The sequence below is a fragment of the Cygnus olor genome, chromosome 3 (genome assembly GCF_009769625.2).
Source record: "Cygnus olor isolate bCygOlo1 chromosome 3, bCygOlo1.pri.v2, whole genome shotgun sequence".
Taxonomy (NCBI): domain Eukaryota; kingdom Metazoa; phylum Chordata; class Aves; order Anseriformes; family Anatidae; genus Cygnus; species Cygnus olor.
The window spans coordinates 16,458,211-16,472,376 of record NC_049171.1 but is presented as its reverse complement, the minus strand read 5'-3'; the positions used below and the strand labels follow the sequence as shown (position 1 = coordinate 16,472,376).

Here is a 14,166-nt window from a genome sequence, read left to right as displayed (position 1 = left end):
AGAGAATAGTAGGTCACTTGTAAGCCGTATGCAACTCAATTCTTAAACTTGAGTGAAATAAGTAATAAGGGAGGTTTTTTGCTTACCTTTACAAGGGAAGTAGATACACTTGTTTACATAGGTGAACCAAATGGCTTCAGAAAAGACTAGGAGGAGCCAAGCTCAAAACAAAAGAAATTGGAACTTTGTGGAATTGCTTTACTTTACAACTCTTTGTCATGCATTTGGTGGATGACAGGAGGGAAATCCGTTGGAGGTTACTAAACACACAGAAATCACACCTGATGTGAGGCATCCTAACCAGAATCATAGAACCATTGAGGTTGGAAAAGACCTCCAGGATCATCTGGTCCAACCATAAGATTGTTGAAGGGGGAAAGGGAAGGCTGGAAGTGCTGGGTTGGAAGTATTGTGTATTCTTCTTCTCTTCCATCCTCCCATAACCGTACAGTGACTGTTAAAAAAGAGATACTGGACTTAGATGGACTCTTGATCTGATTGTGTGGTCTTTTTTTATTCTTATCTAGATCCATGAATGGTAACACACATAGTAGTGTCAATATTTATATTCTTGTATTGGTGTAGGTGAAGGGACATATTTCTGGATGTCAGTTTTGCTGTTCCATTATGTGTAGTTCAGTTGACTCTTTGGCCCTTGCTCCAATTTTACATTGTTTTCTTGCGTGGCAGACATGAAACATTTATATGCTTGGTCATGACAGTATTTCTCTGCAGCGAGCAAATCACGATACAGAGAGCTCGTGCTCTTGAGATGCTGTACGTGACTAATCTGGGCTGTTTTATGCTTTAAGGTCTGTATAGTTTAGTAGGTAAATAATAAACTGAGAGGTAGGAGCTGTGCTGTTCCTGGCTCTTTGATTATGTTATTAGTGGGCTGCAATAAAACATCTTGCCTTCTTTGGTCCTCTGTCTCTCTTCGTTCATTTTTATTTAACCATGTCTACTGAAATAGTAACTCTCCAGGACAGGACTTCAGTGTGTATGTGTGCATAGCCTTGCACATTTGTTTTGAGTTTCTAGAACCCCTACTAGCTTTTGTCATCTGATAATGCTGAAAAAAACACAGAGACATGTGGAGTTCATCTTGCATTAGTTGGGATTATAAAATCTTCAGTTTTCTTGCTGCTCCCCCTCTTGTTTAACCAAGTTACTGTCTGTCTTGCATCAAAATAACTTTCATGGTTTAGGCTGCAGTAAAATTTAATGGTCTGGCTAGTGAAAAATGGCATAGCTATCCCTTTAGCTTAGATGCACTAAGGGAATGGCCATATTTACTCCGTAAAGCTGTTGAACTCTGATCACAATTTCCATTGTGTGCTCTGGGATTCAGTGCTGGCTACATCCATTGAATACATTATCAGTTCTGAAATAGCTCTCTACCTGGCTCTCTGTATAAGTTAAGGTTGTAGTAGTTCTCTATCTTTTTCTTTCCTTTTTTTTTTTTTCTTGTTTTGTTTTACAGAGCAAATTACTTATGTGTGAATGGGTTGTCCTGGCTGTTTTTTAGGAACAGTATGTCTCCGCTCTCAGGTTAATATTAGCTGCATGTCATATGAAGAACAAATCCAACTCTCCAAATATCTCTAGGGCAGAATTTTGTGACTGAGAAAATCAGCTGGATAATTTTCTTCTGTCATAAGACAGAGAAGTAAGAGAAACCTGGCTCAGGGGGGTGTGTGCTAGTTAAGGTGCTTTAGCTAAATCAATCTGGCTAAAGCGTCTTAGCTGAGATTTAGTCAAGGGCCCCTCGGCTGAAGAGCTTTAGCTAGATCAGTCTAGCTAAAGCACTTTGGCTAAATCACTCCCTTTAGCCGTATACTTCACCCTTTTTTGCGAAGTCTGCCAGAGAATCTGGAAGCCAAACCAGATTTAGGAAATGATTGCAGAATTGATTCTTGAGTAAAGAAAAAAGAGGCCTCGTTACAATGCACGTGCAGCCAGTGAGTTACCTGCGATGCAGTGCGTTTGCCCAGTAGCCCGTTTTTCAGGAGGAAAGTTCCTGATGCTTCTTTTTTTTTTCCTCAGTGTATGCTTGAGATTTTTGAAACCATATTGTGGACATGCGAAAACCTTCCCTGTTTGTTAGTCTCCTGGGAATGGGGATGTGTTTTAATCTCCATGACTTCTAAAGAACAAGAAATACCTGTGATTACATCCCTTTGCAGTCAGTAATTATGTCACTGTTGTGCTGATGTGAAGCTCTTTCCTCTTGACCTAAAAGTTGGTTGTGGTTTGAACCTTAACTTGACTGAGGTGAGGCAGAGCCCCTGTGACACCGTGCAAGGCTGTCAGCTCCCTGGGGTGTGCCCACAAATAGAGCCTGAGGGCATTCCTGGTCTGGGCAGGTCAGGTTTTCTAACACTGAAATGCAAATGGAGGCTTGTAAGGAGAGTAACAATCGCGCTACCTCCCTACTTCTCCATCCCCTTTTTTCTGCATGGTGCTCAGCTCTGACAAAGTGGCACCTTAAGAGGCTTTGTCCACAGCAGCACATTTGGCTGGTCAAAAGAAGCAGACTCGTGGATGGTGTCTCTTCTCCCCTCACAAGCTTCCAGCTCCATGGCTGGCCTGAGTAGAGATGGGGACCAGTCCCCGGGGAAGTCCAGGACGGTGGTGAGACCTGCTTCTCAGTACCCCACCTGGAGCCTCTGTCCCAAACATCCACTGCAGTAACAGCCATCTGTTGACCTAACTGGCACTTGCAGCTCTGCTCTGGCGTCTGAAGGTAGAAAGGAAAGGTTTTTGCTGGCTGAGGCTGGGGAAACTTGAGGAAAGGGTAGGTTGACACAGAAAGATTATGCTCTGCCTCCAGGTCCTGTGCTCCTTGCATGGAAAGACGACGCAGGTAGCATTAGTGTTAATCTGCAGCAGGGATTGAGAAGGCTGAAAACAAACGCAGCAGGTAGCAGAGAGTGGAAACAGGCCAGGTTGCACGTGGAGAAGCATGAGGTTAGGGTGGTGGATGCAAAACAATTGCAGCATCATTTCAACAGAACACAACTTCCCACTCAGGATGAAATATTGCAACTCCCTACCAAACAGCAGTGTGACCTTTGCTATTGGAACACCTCTTCTGTGGCTGGCAGTCCTCAAAGCACTACGAAGAGCCTGAGGACATTCTGGGGAGTTTGTAGGCTGTCGAGAAGGGTTCAGTAAATTAAGAAGGGACATACTGACAGGTGCCTCAGGCCTCTTTCTGACAACACTGGTGTTACACTCACTGTGTAGCACTTGATCACCCCATCCGCTGAATAAAATCATACCTGCCTGAGTGGTATAGAGCTCTGAAAGCAGGTTTAAGTGAGCAAAAATGGAAGCTCACAAAGGGAAAGCTGATCCACGTTGGTGACATAGTGGTTCTGAAAGGCTTTGGATGCTGCCAAATTCAGCCTGAATCCTGAGCACCCAGTATAAATGATCTAGCTGAACTCTAACCCATGAAAAATAATTGGTAGCATCTCTGCTGCTTGCTTTAGATCACCTTCAAGTCTATTTTGATTCTTCCCTGCTTATTATTTACACTTACTTATTTTTATATTTCAGTCAAAAACTAAACCCAAAAGAGTAAAAGCGATTTACAACTGTGTAGCAGATAACCCAGACGAGCTAACTTTTTCAGAGGGTGATATCATTGTAGTTGATGGTGAAGAAGATCAGGAGTGGTGGGTGAGTATTTCGTATTTTCTGTCAACATACTTCGAAAGAAATGAAATCTAGAGGTTGATGCTGACTTCAGAAGATCCCTGTTGGGTTTCCAAATAACCGGAGAAGTTTCATCTCATGGAAACTTGATTCCAAATGTTTCTTTTGTTTAAAATTCAGGCTTCAGATAAACTTTTAGCTTTTCTCAGGAAAAGTTTTTACATTCAGGAAAAAAACAACACCTGATTAGTGGGGTTCACAATAACAGGGGACGTGATCTGTGTGACTTAAGGAAACTCTTGGGTGGGTGACAGCAGTTTGAGAATCTGCTACTATTTCATCTTCCTTGAAGATGCTGTGTCGTGGTCCTCTGGAGACAGCTTTGTATTGTCCTAATTCTTTAGCTGACTGAGACTGAGAAATGGTCTATTCTGTGTGCTGGGAAACCATCTCAACTATGTATACCCCAAACTGCAACACCTAAAGAAGTCTTGGAAAGTTGTTATGCATGAAAACACTTGTTTAATTGTTGGCTAGCAAAGAGGAGAATTTCATGTTGCATCTAAATTGGCAATAATGTTGTATAAACACAAATAGATAAATGTACGACCCAAAATGCTTCAGATCTGTTGAAGCTTGATCCATTCTTTTACCTTTCACTGACTGCTAAGAGAGGGAAGCAGAAGCAACTTAAAAGATGCGTGATATGGACGGGCTGCAAGGCATTCCAGAATGAAATGAAATGATGCAGCAGTGGTACTGCATTAAGAGGTGTTACTTTTAAAGAATTGAGTAAGACAATAAAGAAAAGTCTATAGTTGAGTAACAAAGGTCACTGGTATTCATTCTGGTTGTAATTCCTTTTTGAGATTAACTTGAAAACTGTCTGAACTCTTGCAGATCGGTCATATTGATGGAGACCCCAGTCGGAAAGGAGCTTTCCCTGTCTCATTTGTGCACTTTATTGTTGACTAAATTGCTACTGATAAGTGGAGACATTTCTCATTTCCAGCGGTCACAGAAATAAGTTCTGCTCTATTTCATTTCATCTACCTATCTGCAGACACCTTGCCAGAGCACTGCCCAAGTCCTAGGTACTGTAGCTTACTTTTTTATTACCATTGTTCTGATTTGGGGACTTTTAGAACTTTTTTCTATGTGAAAATTTCTCATGAGCAGTTTACAAAAACAATCAGAAAAAAAACTCTTCCTGTATTTTTTTAAGGTGAACTGAAAAGCTTTAACAATCAAAATCCATGTGTGTGTGTCAACATCACAACATCATGAATTTTCTTTTCAAACCATTTGCTGTAATTTCACTTTCTGTTTTGTAACATGACAATACCACAGTTCAGTGTTGCTTCCCCAGTCAAAAGAAATTGTGTGCATCTGTAACAGGGCAGTGAATTTATCCAATTCTCAATACCGTTGTAAGGATTCAGAACCAAAACGTGCAAGCTGCTGCATAGTTCTCAGTTGGACTCATTCAGCATCTTGCCATACTGGCTGTCATCCAGGATGTCAACTATTGCAGAAGAAACAATTTTAAGTAGGTGTCTTTGGCCAGGTAAAAGTGAAAAAGTATTTCAGTTTACCACAGGAGAAACTTCTTTCTTTCAGAATGGATGTAGATATTTGCTTCAAGTTATCTGAAATCTGTGTTAGTTGTTGAACTTTCTAGTTCTGATTTTGTGAGCTTGAGACTGTTTCATTTTTATAGGCTGCACGTGTGTGGAACCTGTTTTTTGAATGTTCTTTATGTATGTTACATCCATTTTGGTCATTTAATGTGACTACTGCTGGTTATCTAAACGATGGCAATATTACCGAGTTACTACATTAACTCAAGGATATGAAAACTGCACTTCCTGAAATGTACTTAATCATGATGATGGATTGCAGAGCATTTCTTACACTTGTATCATTATAGTGTTTAGACTTTTTTTTTTTAATCTTGAAATTTCTTAATCATCCAGCAATGTGTTCGCACAGAGAACACATTTGGTGGAAGACTTAGGTAACTATCCTTGGTCAATAAGGTCTCTGACACCTCACAAGTACACTACGTTATGTTCTGTTGTATAAAAATTTGTGTGCCACTACCTTGCAAACAATGATGGTTTGCTAACTCACTCTGTATTTATATAGTATACCCACATATATGGTAGCTACACTGTTGTTAAATTTGTTTTACTAATTTGTGAACAAAGGCTGGGCTATTGGTAACTCCCAGGTGGTTGATGGAAAACACCAATACACATCGGACGTCATTTTGATGTTGGCATATTGAGAGATTGTACCAGTTTTTGCTTATGCTACAGGAAAAAACTGATGGCATAGGATAAGAGAAATCTATGTCTAGGTCAAATCGGCTTTGATCACGTTTTGTGAATATTCCATCTCTAGATTTATCGAGAGAACTTTGAATCTCTGACAAGTGGTGTTTAAATTGGCCGCTTCATATTTAACAGAACGGAAAGTAGGCCACTGCATAGTCTTATTTGGAGAAAAATCATGTTGTGTTAATGCTGGAAGAGCAACACTGATCTTCCTGTGTATCACCTTTCCTGAATGGTACAGTTGGTTGATAGCCTCTCAAACGTGTGGGTACAGCCAGGTATATACTGACCTTTCATTTTCTAGATGCTGTTGCTGCAGTATAAATGGGGAACAAACTGGAATGTTTCAAGATATTTTTGTTGCAAGTTGAAGCAAATTAGTCTGTATTTTCAAAGTTCCCAGTAAGATGATAGAGTAATAGTTTAGCACTACAGTTTTATTCACTTACTGATACGTTCAGTTTGCAACACTATTTTGTATGTTTCTATCCCTGATAGAGTCTAGAGAGTAAATGGGCATATTATTTTGCACAGATCTCCTAATGTACAGTATTTTTAACACAGAATCTTATAGTGTATGTAACAACTCGTAAAGTTAAACAATGATGCGAATTTTCCTTAGGCTCTGCTAGAAGAGGAACACACTTTAAAATGTCACAATCCTGTTCACTAGTCACCTAGAAAACGTTTAGACTTCAGTGTGATAGCACTACCAGTGCAGACTGTTAAAATGTTGAGGACCAATAAGGAGCAGCTAAGCAAAATTTATCCCGAGATTTTCAACATTTCTCAAAGTTTGCTTGTCCTCTGGCAGAGGAAAAAGAAATTCTAGAGCCTGTAGATATCTATTTATAATATAAAATTAAGAATTTTAAGTCCAAACCTTTCGCATATTTCATACAACTTTTCAAATCTGATCAAAATAATGATTCAAAAAGCTGTTAATAGACAGACTATTAGGTTGCTGTGTTAACTGTTTAAAAAGGAGCAAATGACATTTAAAAATGCAGCTTAGAATGCTATGAGATGTATAATATTCAATTCAGTTGTTTTTATTTTGTTTAGTTGCAGAGCAACTGTATATATTGTATAACCGAAAATCAACTCTTATTTTCAATGTCCTGGATGCAGTGATTTATAATTAGAGCATGATTAATAAATTTTACTCTTGTTAACCAGTCAAATGTCTGGAAAAATAAAACTACTTTTAAAATCACGTGGGCTACTTCTCTTATGTAACTCTCTCTTGCTTTTCACTATGTAAAATGAGAAATACAAGTAGTAAAGGGGCAAAAAAAAGTACATCTTGGGGATTCCCAGTGAAATGTAAAAACTATGGAGGCAGCACACCTTACATTAAATTAGGCATGTAAAACACTAAATGACTACTTATTACTACTTTTCTGTTGCTGTTTTAAGATCTATGTCAAGCAGAACTGAATTTTATATTAACAAATGGGTTTTAAGACAAAAAGATAGAAGCAAGTGTCAGTTTTATTTTACATTTTTACAGTATCGACATCACCATACAAAACAGATTTAGCAAAAAAATATCATGTTAAATACAAACTTTTGTAGTCCTGGAAACTGAAGGTGGAGTAGTTTCTTCAAGTCACGTTTGGGGAATGACAAAGTACCACGTACAAGGTTGCATGGCTCTTTTTTGCACAGCAAGTCTTTTCTAAATTTGTGTGTGGCTACAGCCAGTCTGTGGTATCACAAAGGAGCCCCGTTTCTTCCTCACACAAAGGCCTCTTGTACTACACGGTCATGTGCTGCTGAAGAAAATCAGGACTTCTCCGACATTAATACTGAATCAAAGGCTGTAGATAACACTTTGCAAATAGCTTGTGCTTGTTCCTGTAGTGCATAAACACAGGCACGTTAATACTTTCTGAAGAACTTCTAAAATTCTCAAGACTCATTTAAAGCATTCGTTTGGCAGACATGCAAAATGGAGTAGTTTGATTTTATGTGGTCTGCAATGGCATGCAGGAAGCTGTCTGAAATGAGCTCTTTTGAACAAGTCAGAGTTGTTAGCTTTAATCGTAGCGTGACGCTAGCATTCAGCAAGTCAGCTCCCGTGTTCCCCCAGTGCTGCTACAGCTGTAATAATATCATAATAATATCATAGTATCCTGACAAGGAATTCTCCTGCTCTTAAGAGGAGTTCGCTTCCCTTGCCTATAAGTATAAACGCATGCTTCATTACCAGAATTGTTACTTAATCACTCCCTGCTCTGTCACATCTTAAAAAGGGTTTTGTCTTTGAAAAGACAAATGGAGGATTGTCCTTAGCAGCTACGATAGCACTATGGGTTGCAAAGAGCCTTCTCAGGCATGCATGTCTATTTGCAATTTTAGGGAACACAGAGATTTTCCTCAGGCTGATCAAATACAGTCCGCAGGGCTTTTCCCCCATCCTTAGCCGGGACAGATTTATACTCTTTGAAAATTGACCAATCCCTTTTCTGCCAAAAAGGCTTCACAAGCTTCTTCAGTGTTAGCTCCTCCCTTTACAATTAAAATACTGATACCTAAATTAAAGACTGTAAACAAACTCTTACCAAACTATTGCACTGATAAACCCAGAGGCTGCATTCTTCAGAGGCTGCATCTGTCGTCTTCAAAGCCAGTAAACTCTTCCCTGCTCCCAGACCGTCATCATAGCAGACCATCCGTACGATTAAGTAGAGGGCATGCCTGTGTAACACATCCTGAAACCGGTGGGCAAATAAGAGTTACCGTGGAGCACTGCAACAGCTATTTCAGTTTTCTGCACATTTTGATTCTCTCTCTGACAGAAGAATACTTCAGATTTATTTACAGGAGAAAAGTACTCCTTGGTAAAAACCATAACTATTTCCTTTAGTTAAGAATTTATTCTTTTTGTTGTTGTTGTTACATGGTGATTTAACATTATTTTGGCTTTAATTTTTGCTTGTTTGAGTTGCATTTGTATGTGGTTTGTATTCCTAGCCATATTACCAAAGCACACATTTGTTTCCCACCTATCCTCAGTTACCCTCTGTGCTTAACCTGCTCATTGCCACGTTATTTCCTGGCAGCAGGTCTGCTTTGAGGAAGAAAGTTTTATGAAGTGTACTTTTTGCTTTATTGGCAAGTTCCACTTCTGATCTTGGCCGTTCCAAAAAGAGATTTGTTGATGTCATTCGGTACAAGGTTTCTGCAGACCAACCCGACAAAGCCCTTCTTAAGCCCTCCTACCCAACTGATAATATTCATCTGTTTTATTCCAGTCATACTGCTTCTAGGCCTGCGTATGAATGCAGAGAAAATAACCTTTTCATTTTGGAACTCTCTGAAAGAGCTAGGTGTACTAACACACTGAAGGACAAATTAAATGTCAACAGTGGCACAAATGCAAAAAGCCAAATTTGGTAAACAGAATGCAATGCATTAAAATGCCAGCGCAAGCTAGCTTAATCACACAAGGCTTTATCAGCTTGTGCATGCTTTCAGCTCAAAGCCAGAAGAATGATGAACAAAAAAAAAATCTTAAAAATACCTATTTGACCTTTATCAGAGTACAAAGGAATTGTAAGTAATAATGTAACCCGTGTTCTTACTGAGAATTAAGAAATTAGGAGGACAGCAAAAACAGAAGTGTGAGAACCAAATGCTATACTTCCTCCCAGGTATTAGGAAACAAGTGTTTTATTTTCTGAAAGGAGCCTTTCAGAGTATTCAGCTGTTGAGCAATGCTATCCACCACTCTCACACTTGAGGCTTTTATGAGCAGGCATTGCTGGGTTAGGTCGTGACTTTGTAAGGTCAAGTATTTACAGTATCTGGGGCTCTGAGGGCAACCAGAAGGAAACCACATGACTGCAACACAAAGTTATACAAAGGCAACTGGAGGGCCCTGGGGAAGAGACCAGCTCTTTATTTTTAGCGAAACAACTATTTGAAGTGCGCTAAAGGAACAAAAAGTACATGTAGGAAATAATGCAAACAAAAAGTAGGTTTGATCAATAAAGTGGAATTACAAGGTTTTAGTGCTGAAGTGAGCTCACACTCGTGGATTAGCAGCACAAGGCTGGAACTTTGAAGAGGAAGACGCGATGCTTTTTTCAAGGATGCATTTTTCTTTTCCTCCACACTAACAGGAATTGAATTACTAACTCAGGCCGAGGAACCTATGGTCTTGGGCACGTTATGCCCCTTTCCCCATATGTGAGGACGGCAGTACAGCCACAGAGAAAGATGGGCCCAGAGCATAAAAGCTTTCTTGTTTTTTGCCTGGTGCTCTCTGTCAAAAGGAATGGATTCACGTCAAAAATCCAACAAGGGAAATACAGAGCCCTAAGGAGATACGAAATGAAGTGGTGCTGCTGTGAGAGCTTTTTTTTAGAAAAACGAACAACAAAAAAAACCACTTTGCTTCAAGCCAGAAGTGACATCTTGGTCACTCAGATTGATTATCTGTCAGAGAAATAAAAGAAAGCACTTTTCAACTCTCACCAAAGTTTGCTGTGATTCACTTACATACTGATCAGATGTTGAAACTTTAATGCCGTATTTGGAAACTCCCATTATAAACTCCTCTTCACCTGGAACAAAAGGTAACTTTCCATCTTGCTTTGGAGGGAAACAAACAAAAGCCTTTAGTGCAGACAGAAGAACATGAACAATGAAGATACACAGTCTAAAACATGTCTATTTGTACTTCAATCCTCTGGATTAGCAACATCACTACCCCTGCGTGTATCTTAGTGTGTGGAGTCTGACATTCTTGCATTAGCCCAATCTCTTGACGTTATGTGAAGCGCTGCATGAATCCAGAAAGGAATTTGTAATCTGAGGTGGGTGGGGAGGTTGGCCCTGTTACCCTGCACTGACCCTGGGTGATCCAAGTTCCACACTAGCAGCACTTTTGTATTTGGCTGTAAAAATAGTTTCAGATACTTGAAGTGTCAAGCTGCTGTAAGATAAACAGACATTCTGTGCTTTTAAGGGTACAAACCATCAGCTACCTAACCAAAACATCCAGTTACAGCTTTAGTACAAAAAAATGTACAAGCAAACAGTTTGGCAAGGATGACCCAAACATTATTCAAGTTATTTAGTCATAGATTCATAAGTGGATGGAAGCAGAATCCGACATTTTCCTCTACAGGAAAACTTATTCTACAGTACTGATGAAATCTGGAGGAGATATTCTTTGCTTTATTCTATCCTATTCTAACCCTAACTGTGCTGAAGACAATGCGGCAGCTTTCAGGTGGGACACTCATTCCATAATGACTCATGAGAAGGATCTTGGCTCTGAGTCTGCTTCTTCACAACTGCTTTTGGGTGCATCTTCCCAGTTATTCAACAGGAGGGAACGGAGTACAGCTTTTGAGATCATAGTGTAGTGACTGGGGTTTATTTTTTAAATTAAGCTGTTTTAATTCTAGTAAGTATAAAACTTATAAGGAAAGATGTTGGACCACATAATAACATGAAAGAAATACACCTAAGTTTAGGATGTTCTAACATTGTTGGTATTCTTTTGTAATGCACTTACCTGGGCAACATCTATGTAGTTTATCAAGTCCAATGGCCCTTCTAGATTTTTGCTCTCGTTACATTTCAACTTTTCAATGGCACCAACGTATTTAACCCTGAATTCTGCACATGTATCAGAATTACTATTGCTTTGTCCTGCAACAAAATAAAACAAAGCAATCCTGAAGAGCTCGTGAACAGTAATTCTATTCTAATTAGTGTTAGTGGGGCTAACTTACTAAGTTCCACAATTTTTTGCAGACCTTCAAACACTTAACCTCATCACAGTATATTAAAGCCTCTCTTTAATGAACTGGCCCGAGTTGATTCAGAACAGCCCTTGGTAAAACTATAATTTTATATGAATCCATGATACAGCCTTGTTTATACTAATTCTGATTTGCAGTTAACAACCTTAGTCAGAAAACACAGGAAAGGTGATTCTATTTTTATATACATAATTTTAAATGAACTGTTTGATTTAACAGCGATACACTGTGATCTGGTAGTCAACAACAAGTAAAATCAGCTCCTACTTCACTTAACTTCAGTGCAAATGTGAACTTGTAAGAGCATGAAACAGAGTTTCCCAAAAAGTTACATCAGATTTGTGCTGTATAACAGACTGCTAAAGCAGCTAACTGAATTTTTCTTACTTAGACACGTTACTTTAAAAACAATGACTTAATACTAAATGATTCAGTGCTAGATACTTTAGAAGCCTGAAGTTATGCATGCATAAGTCAACAGGCTAACAGATTCATTCCATTATTAAAAATACGTATTTTAACCTTTTTCATTTTCTGCTGTCATAGATAAACACATACAAAGTTAGTTTTGTTCCATACATTTCTACTCAAACTCTGATTACATACCTGAACTTTTTGTGGAGTCTGTATCTAGACTAGCCACAGTACTAGACCTGGAAAGTCCTCCAAGACTGGAATCTACAGACTAAGAAGAAAATAAATGTCATCAGAAAGCTACTGAGAACATACTAACAATTCGCTTTTAGATGCCCTGCCTCATTTTTTTTTTTAACATAAATTAATACTTATATTTCAATTACTTAAGCAGCACTGCAAAATGGGAAGAAAAAACACAAACCAAAAACTCTATGCTTTTCCTGAAGTTATCTTTCTGCCTCATTGTAGGTTAGACTGATACAAATTCAGCAGAAGCCCTTTAGAAGTCCACAAATATTTCAAATAAGGTGGAAATAAAAGAAAAGAGAAAATGAACCTTAAGGTTATGTCCAGACTTTTCTGGTACTGCATCTTAACTTGAAGAAATTGACAACTACATGCTTGTCACCAATGCTTGAAATAACATAGCAGTGCAAGGGGAGTGAAACGGCACCTTGGAAAATCCAGAATATTCAACTGATCATTCCAAAACCTATCAGACAAAATGGACACACAATTTAAAATGAAGAATAGCTTTTAGAGATACTGAGTAACAAATTAATACTGAAGAACAAACTCACTCTTGGTGCCTAGCACCAGGCACCTTCTTAAAGGCAATAGTTATCACTAGAGAACAAACATACTACTTTTTCTTCCAAACCTTAGTATGTGCTGCCAGAAGAAGCTCTTGGGGGCTTCAATATGGAAATAACCAAGCAGTCTTTTCAGAACACAAGGGCCTTATAACATGTACTTTATGAAATCACATCCTAGCATCAGTGCAAGCAAACCACTCAACTGTCAGCTCATAACAGGTGAAAGTTCTTCCATAAAGATCACACCCCGAATTCAGCTTACCTTGCTTTTAGTACTGATTTCACTGCTTTGTGAGCTGCTGCTGCTGTGTCGTTTTTTTCCTTTTCTGAACATTTTTTCATAATTGGATCGGTGAAGACACTCTAGGTAGTAGGAAAGGTAAGAATTAAACTCTCATATCATCAAGGAAAGGAGCTCCTTGCAAACACCACACTGACTGTATCCAAAGCGTACAAAACCCAGAAACCACTAAGCTAGCTGCTCTAAGAACATAAGCAGGAAAGTTTTTGGTGTTTTTAATTTGTGGCTGGTGAAAAGTCCCTCAAGATCTCTGCTCAAACTTCCCCATTCCTCTGATCCACCCAAAATGCTGCTGCCTAGCTTCGAGAGCTGTTGGAGTTTCTAATCCATGTAAATATACACTTTGTATCAATAATATATATAACACACATATAATATACATATATAATAAACATACTTACATGATGCACACATATAATAAATACACGCATATAAATATGAAGATACACAGAAACGAGACAAAATTTAAAGTGTTTTTACTCACTTAGAAACATCAGATGACTTTATCGTTTTAAACTACAGCTTAATTGCCTTCTTACATGCATCCCATGCAACCCTACCCAAAGATTACGCCTCCATTACGAACTTAAAACCCAACAAACCACCCAGGCCCCCAGCTCTGAGGAACAAGCCGCTGTAGCACTGCCAGGGGCAGCCTCAGCTACTCAAGGCGCTCCTGAAGGCTGCAGCGAGAGCCGCCTCAGGCTTAGTGCCTCGGGGGACACACGGGCAGCCCCCCAAAATCCTTTTTTCCCAAGCAGCCCCCCAAAAACCTCTCTCCCCCAGCAGCCCCCCGCTCTCTCACCTCGCCTCACCTCACCTCCGGCGCCGCGCAGCGCTCCGCCCGC

At 39.4% G+C, this 14,166-nt stretch overlaps 2 protein-coding genes across 17 annotated transcripts in view; one reads left to right on the top strand and one right to left on the bottom strand.

The window, feature by feature from the left end:
- Positions 1-7,218, top strand: part of ASAP2 (ArfGAP with SH3 domain, ankyrin repeat and PH domain 2) — an 88,592-nt gene extending 81,374 nt beyond the window's left edge. For all 9 annotated transcript variants that reach the window (XM_040551679.1, XM_040551681.1, XM_040551680.1 and 6 more), the window contains 2 exons: positions 3,565-3,687; positions 4,564-7,218. In XM_040551679.1, coding sequence (XP_040407613.1) covers positions 3,565-3,687; positions 4,564-4,638 — 198 coding nt within the window. In that variant the 3' untranslated portion in view covers positions 4,639-7,218. The remainder of the gene's footprint in view (positions 1-3,564; positions 3,688-4,563) is intronic.
- A 260-nt stretch (positions 7,219-7,478) lies between these two features.
- ITGB1BP1 (integrin subunit beta 1 binding protein 1) lies at positions 7,479-14,165 on the bottom strand. 8 transcript variants are annotated; one of them, XM_040551696.1, is made up of 7 exons: positions 14,109-14,165; positions 13,280-13,378; positions 12,392-12,470; positions 11,536-11,672; positions 10,512-10,604; positions 8,570-8,719; positions 7,479-7,862 (listed from the first exon to the last, which is right to left on the bottom strand). In XM_040551696.1, exons 2-7 carry the CDS (start codon positions 13,349-13,351, stop codon positions 7,791-7,793), a joined length of 603 nt encoding a protein of 200 aa, XP_040407630.1. In that variant the 5' UTR covers positions 13,352-13,378; positions 14,109-14,165; the 3' UTR covers positions 7,479-7,790. The 8 variants fall into 8 exon arrangements, with proteins under 8 accessions (XP_040407630.1, XP_040407629.1, XP_040407628.1 ...); XM_040551695.1 differs by having other exon boundaries at positions 13,280-13,380; positions 14,139-14,155; XM_040551694.1 differs by having other exon boundaries at positions 13,280-13,380; positions 14,134-14,152.
- Between the last annotated feature and the right edge of the window lies 1 nt (position 14,166).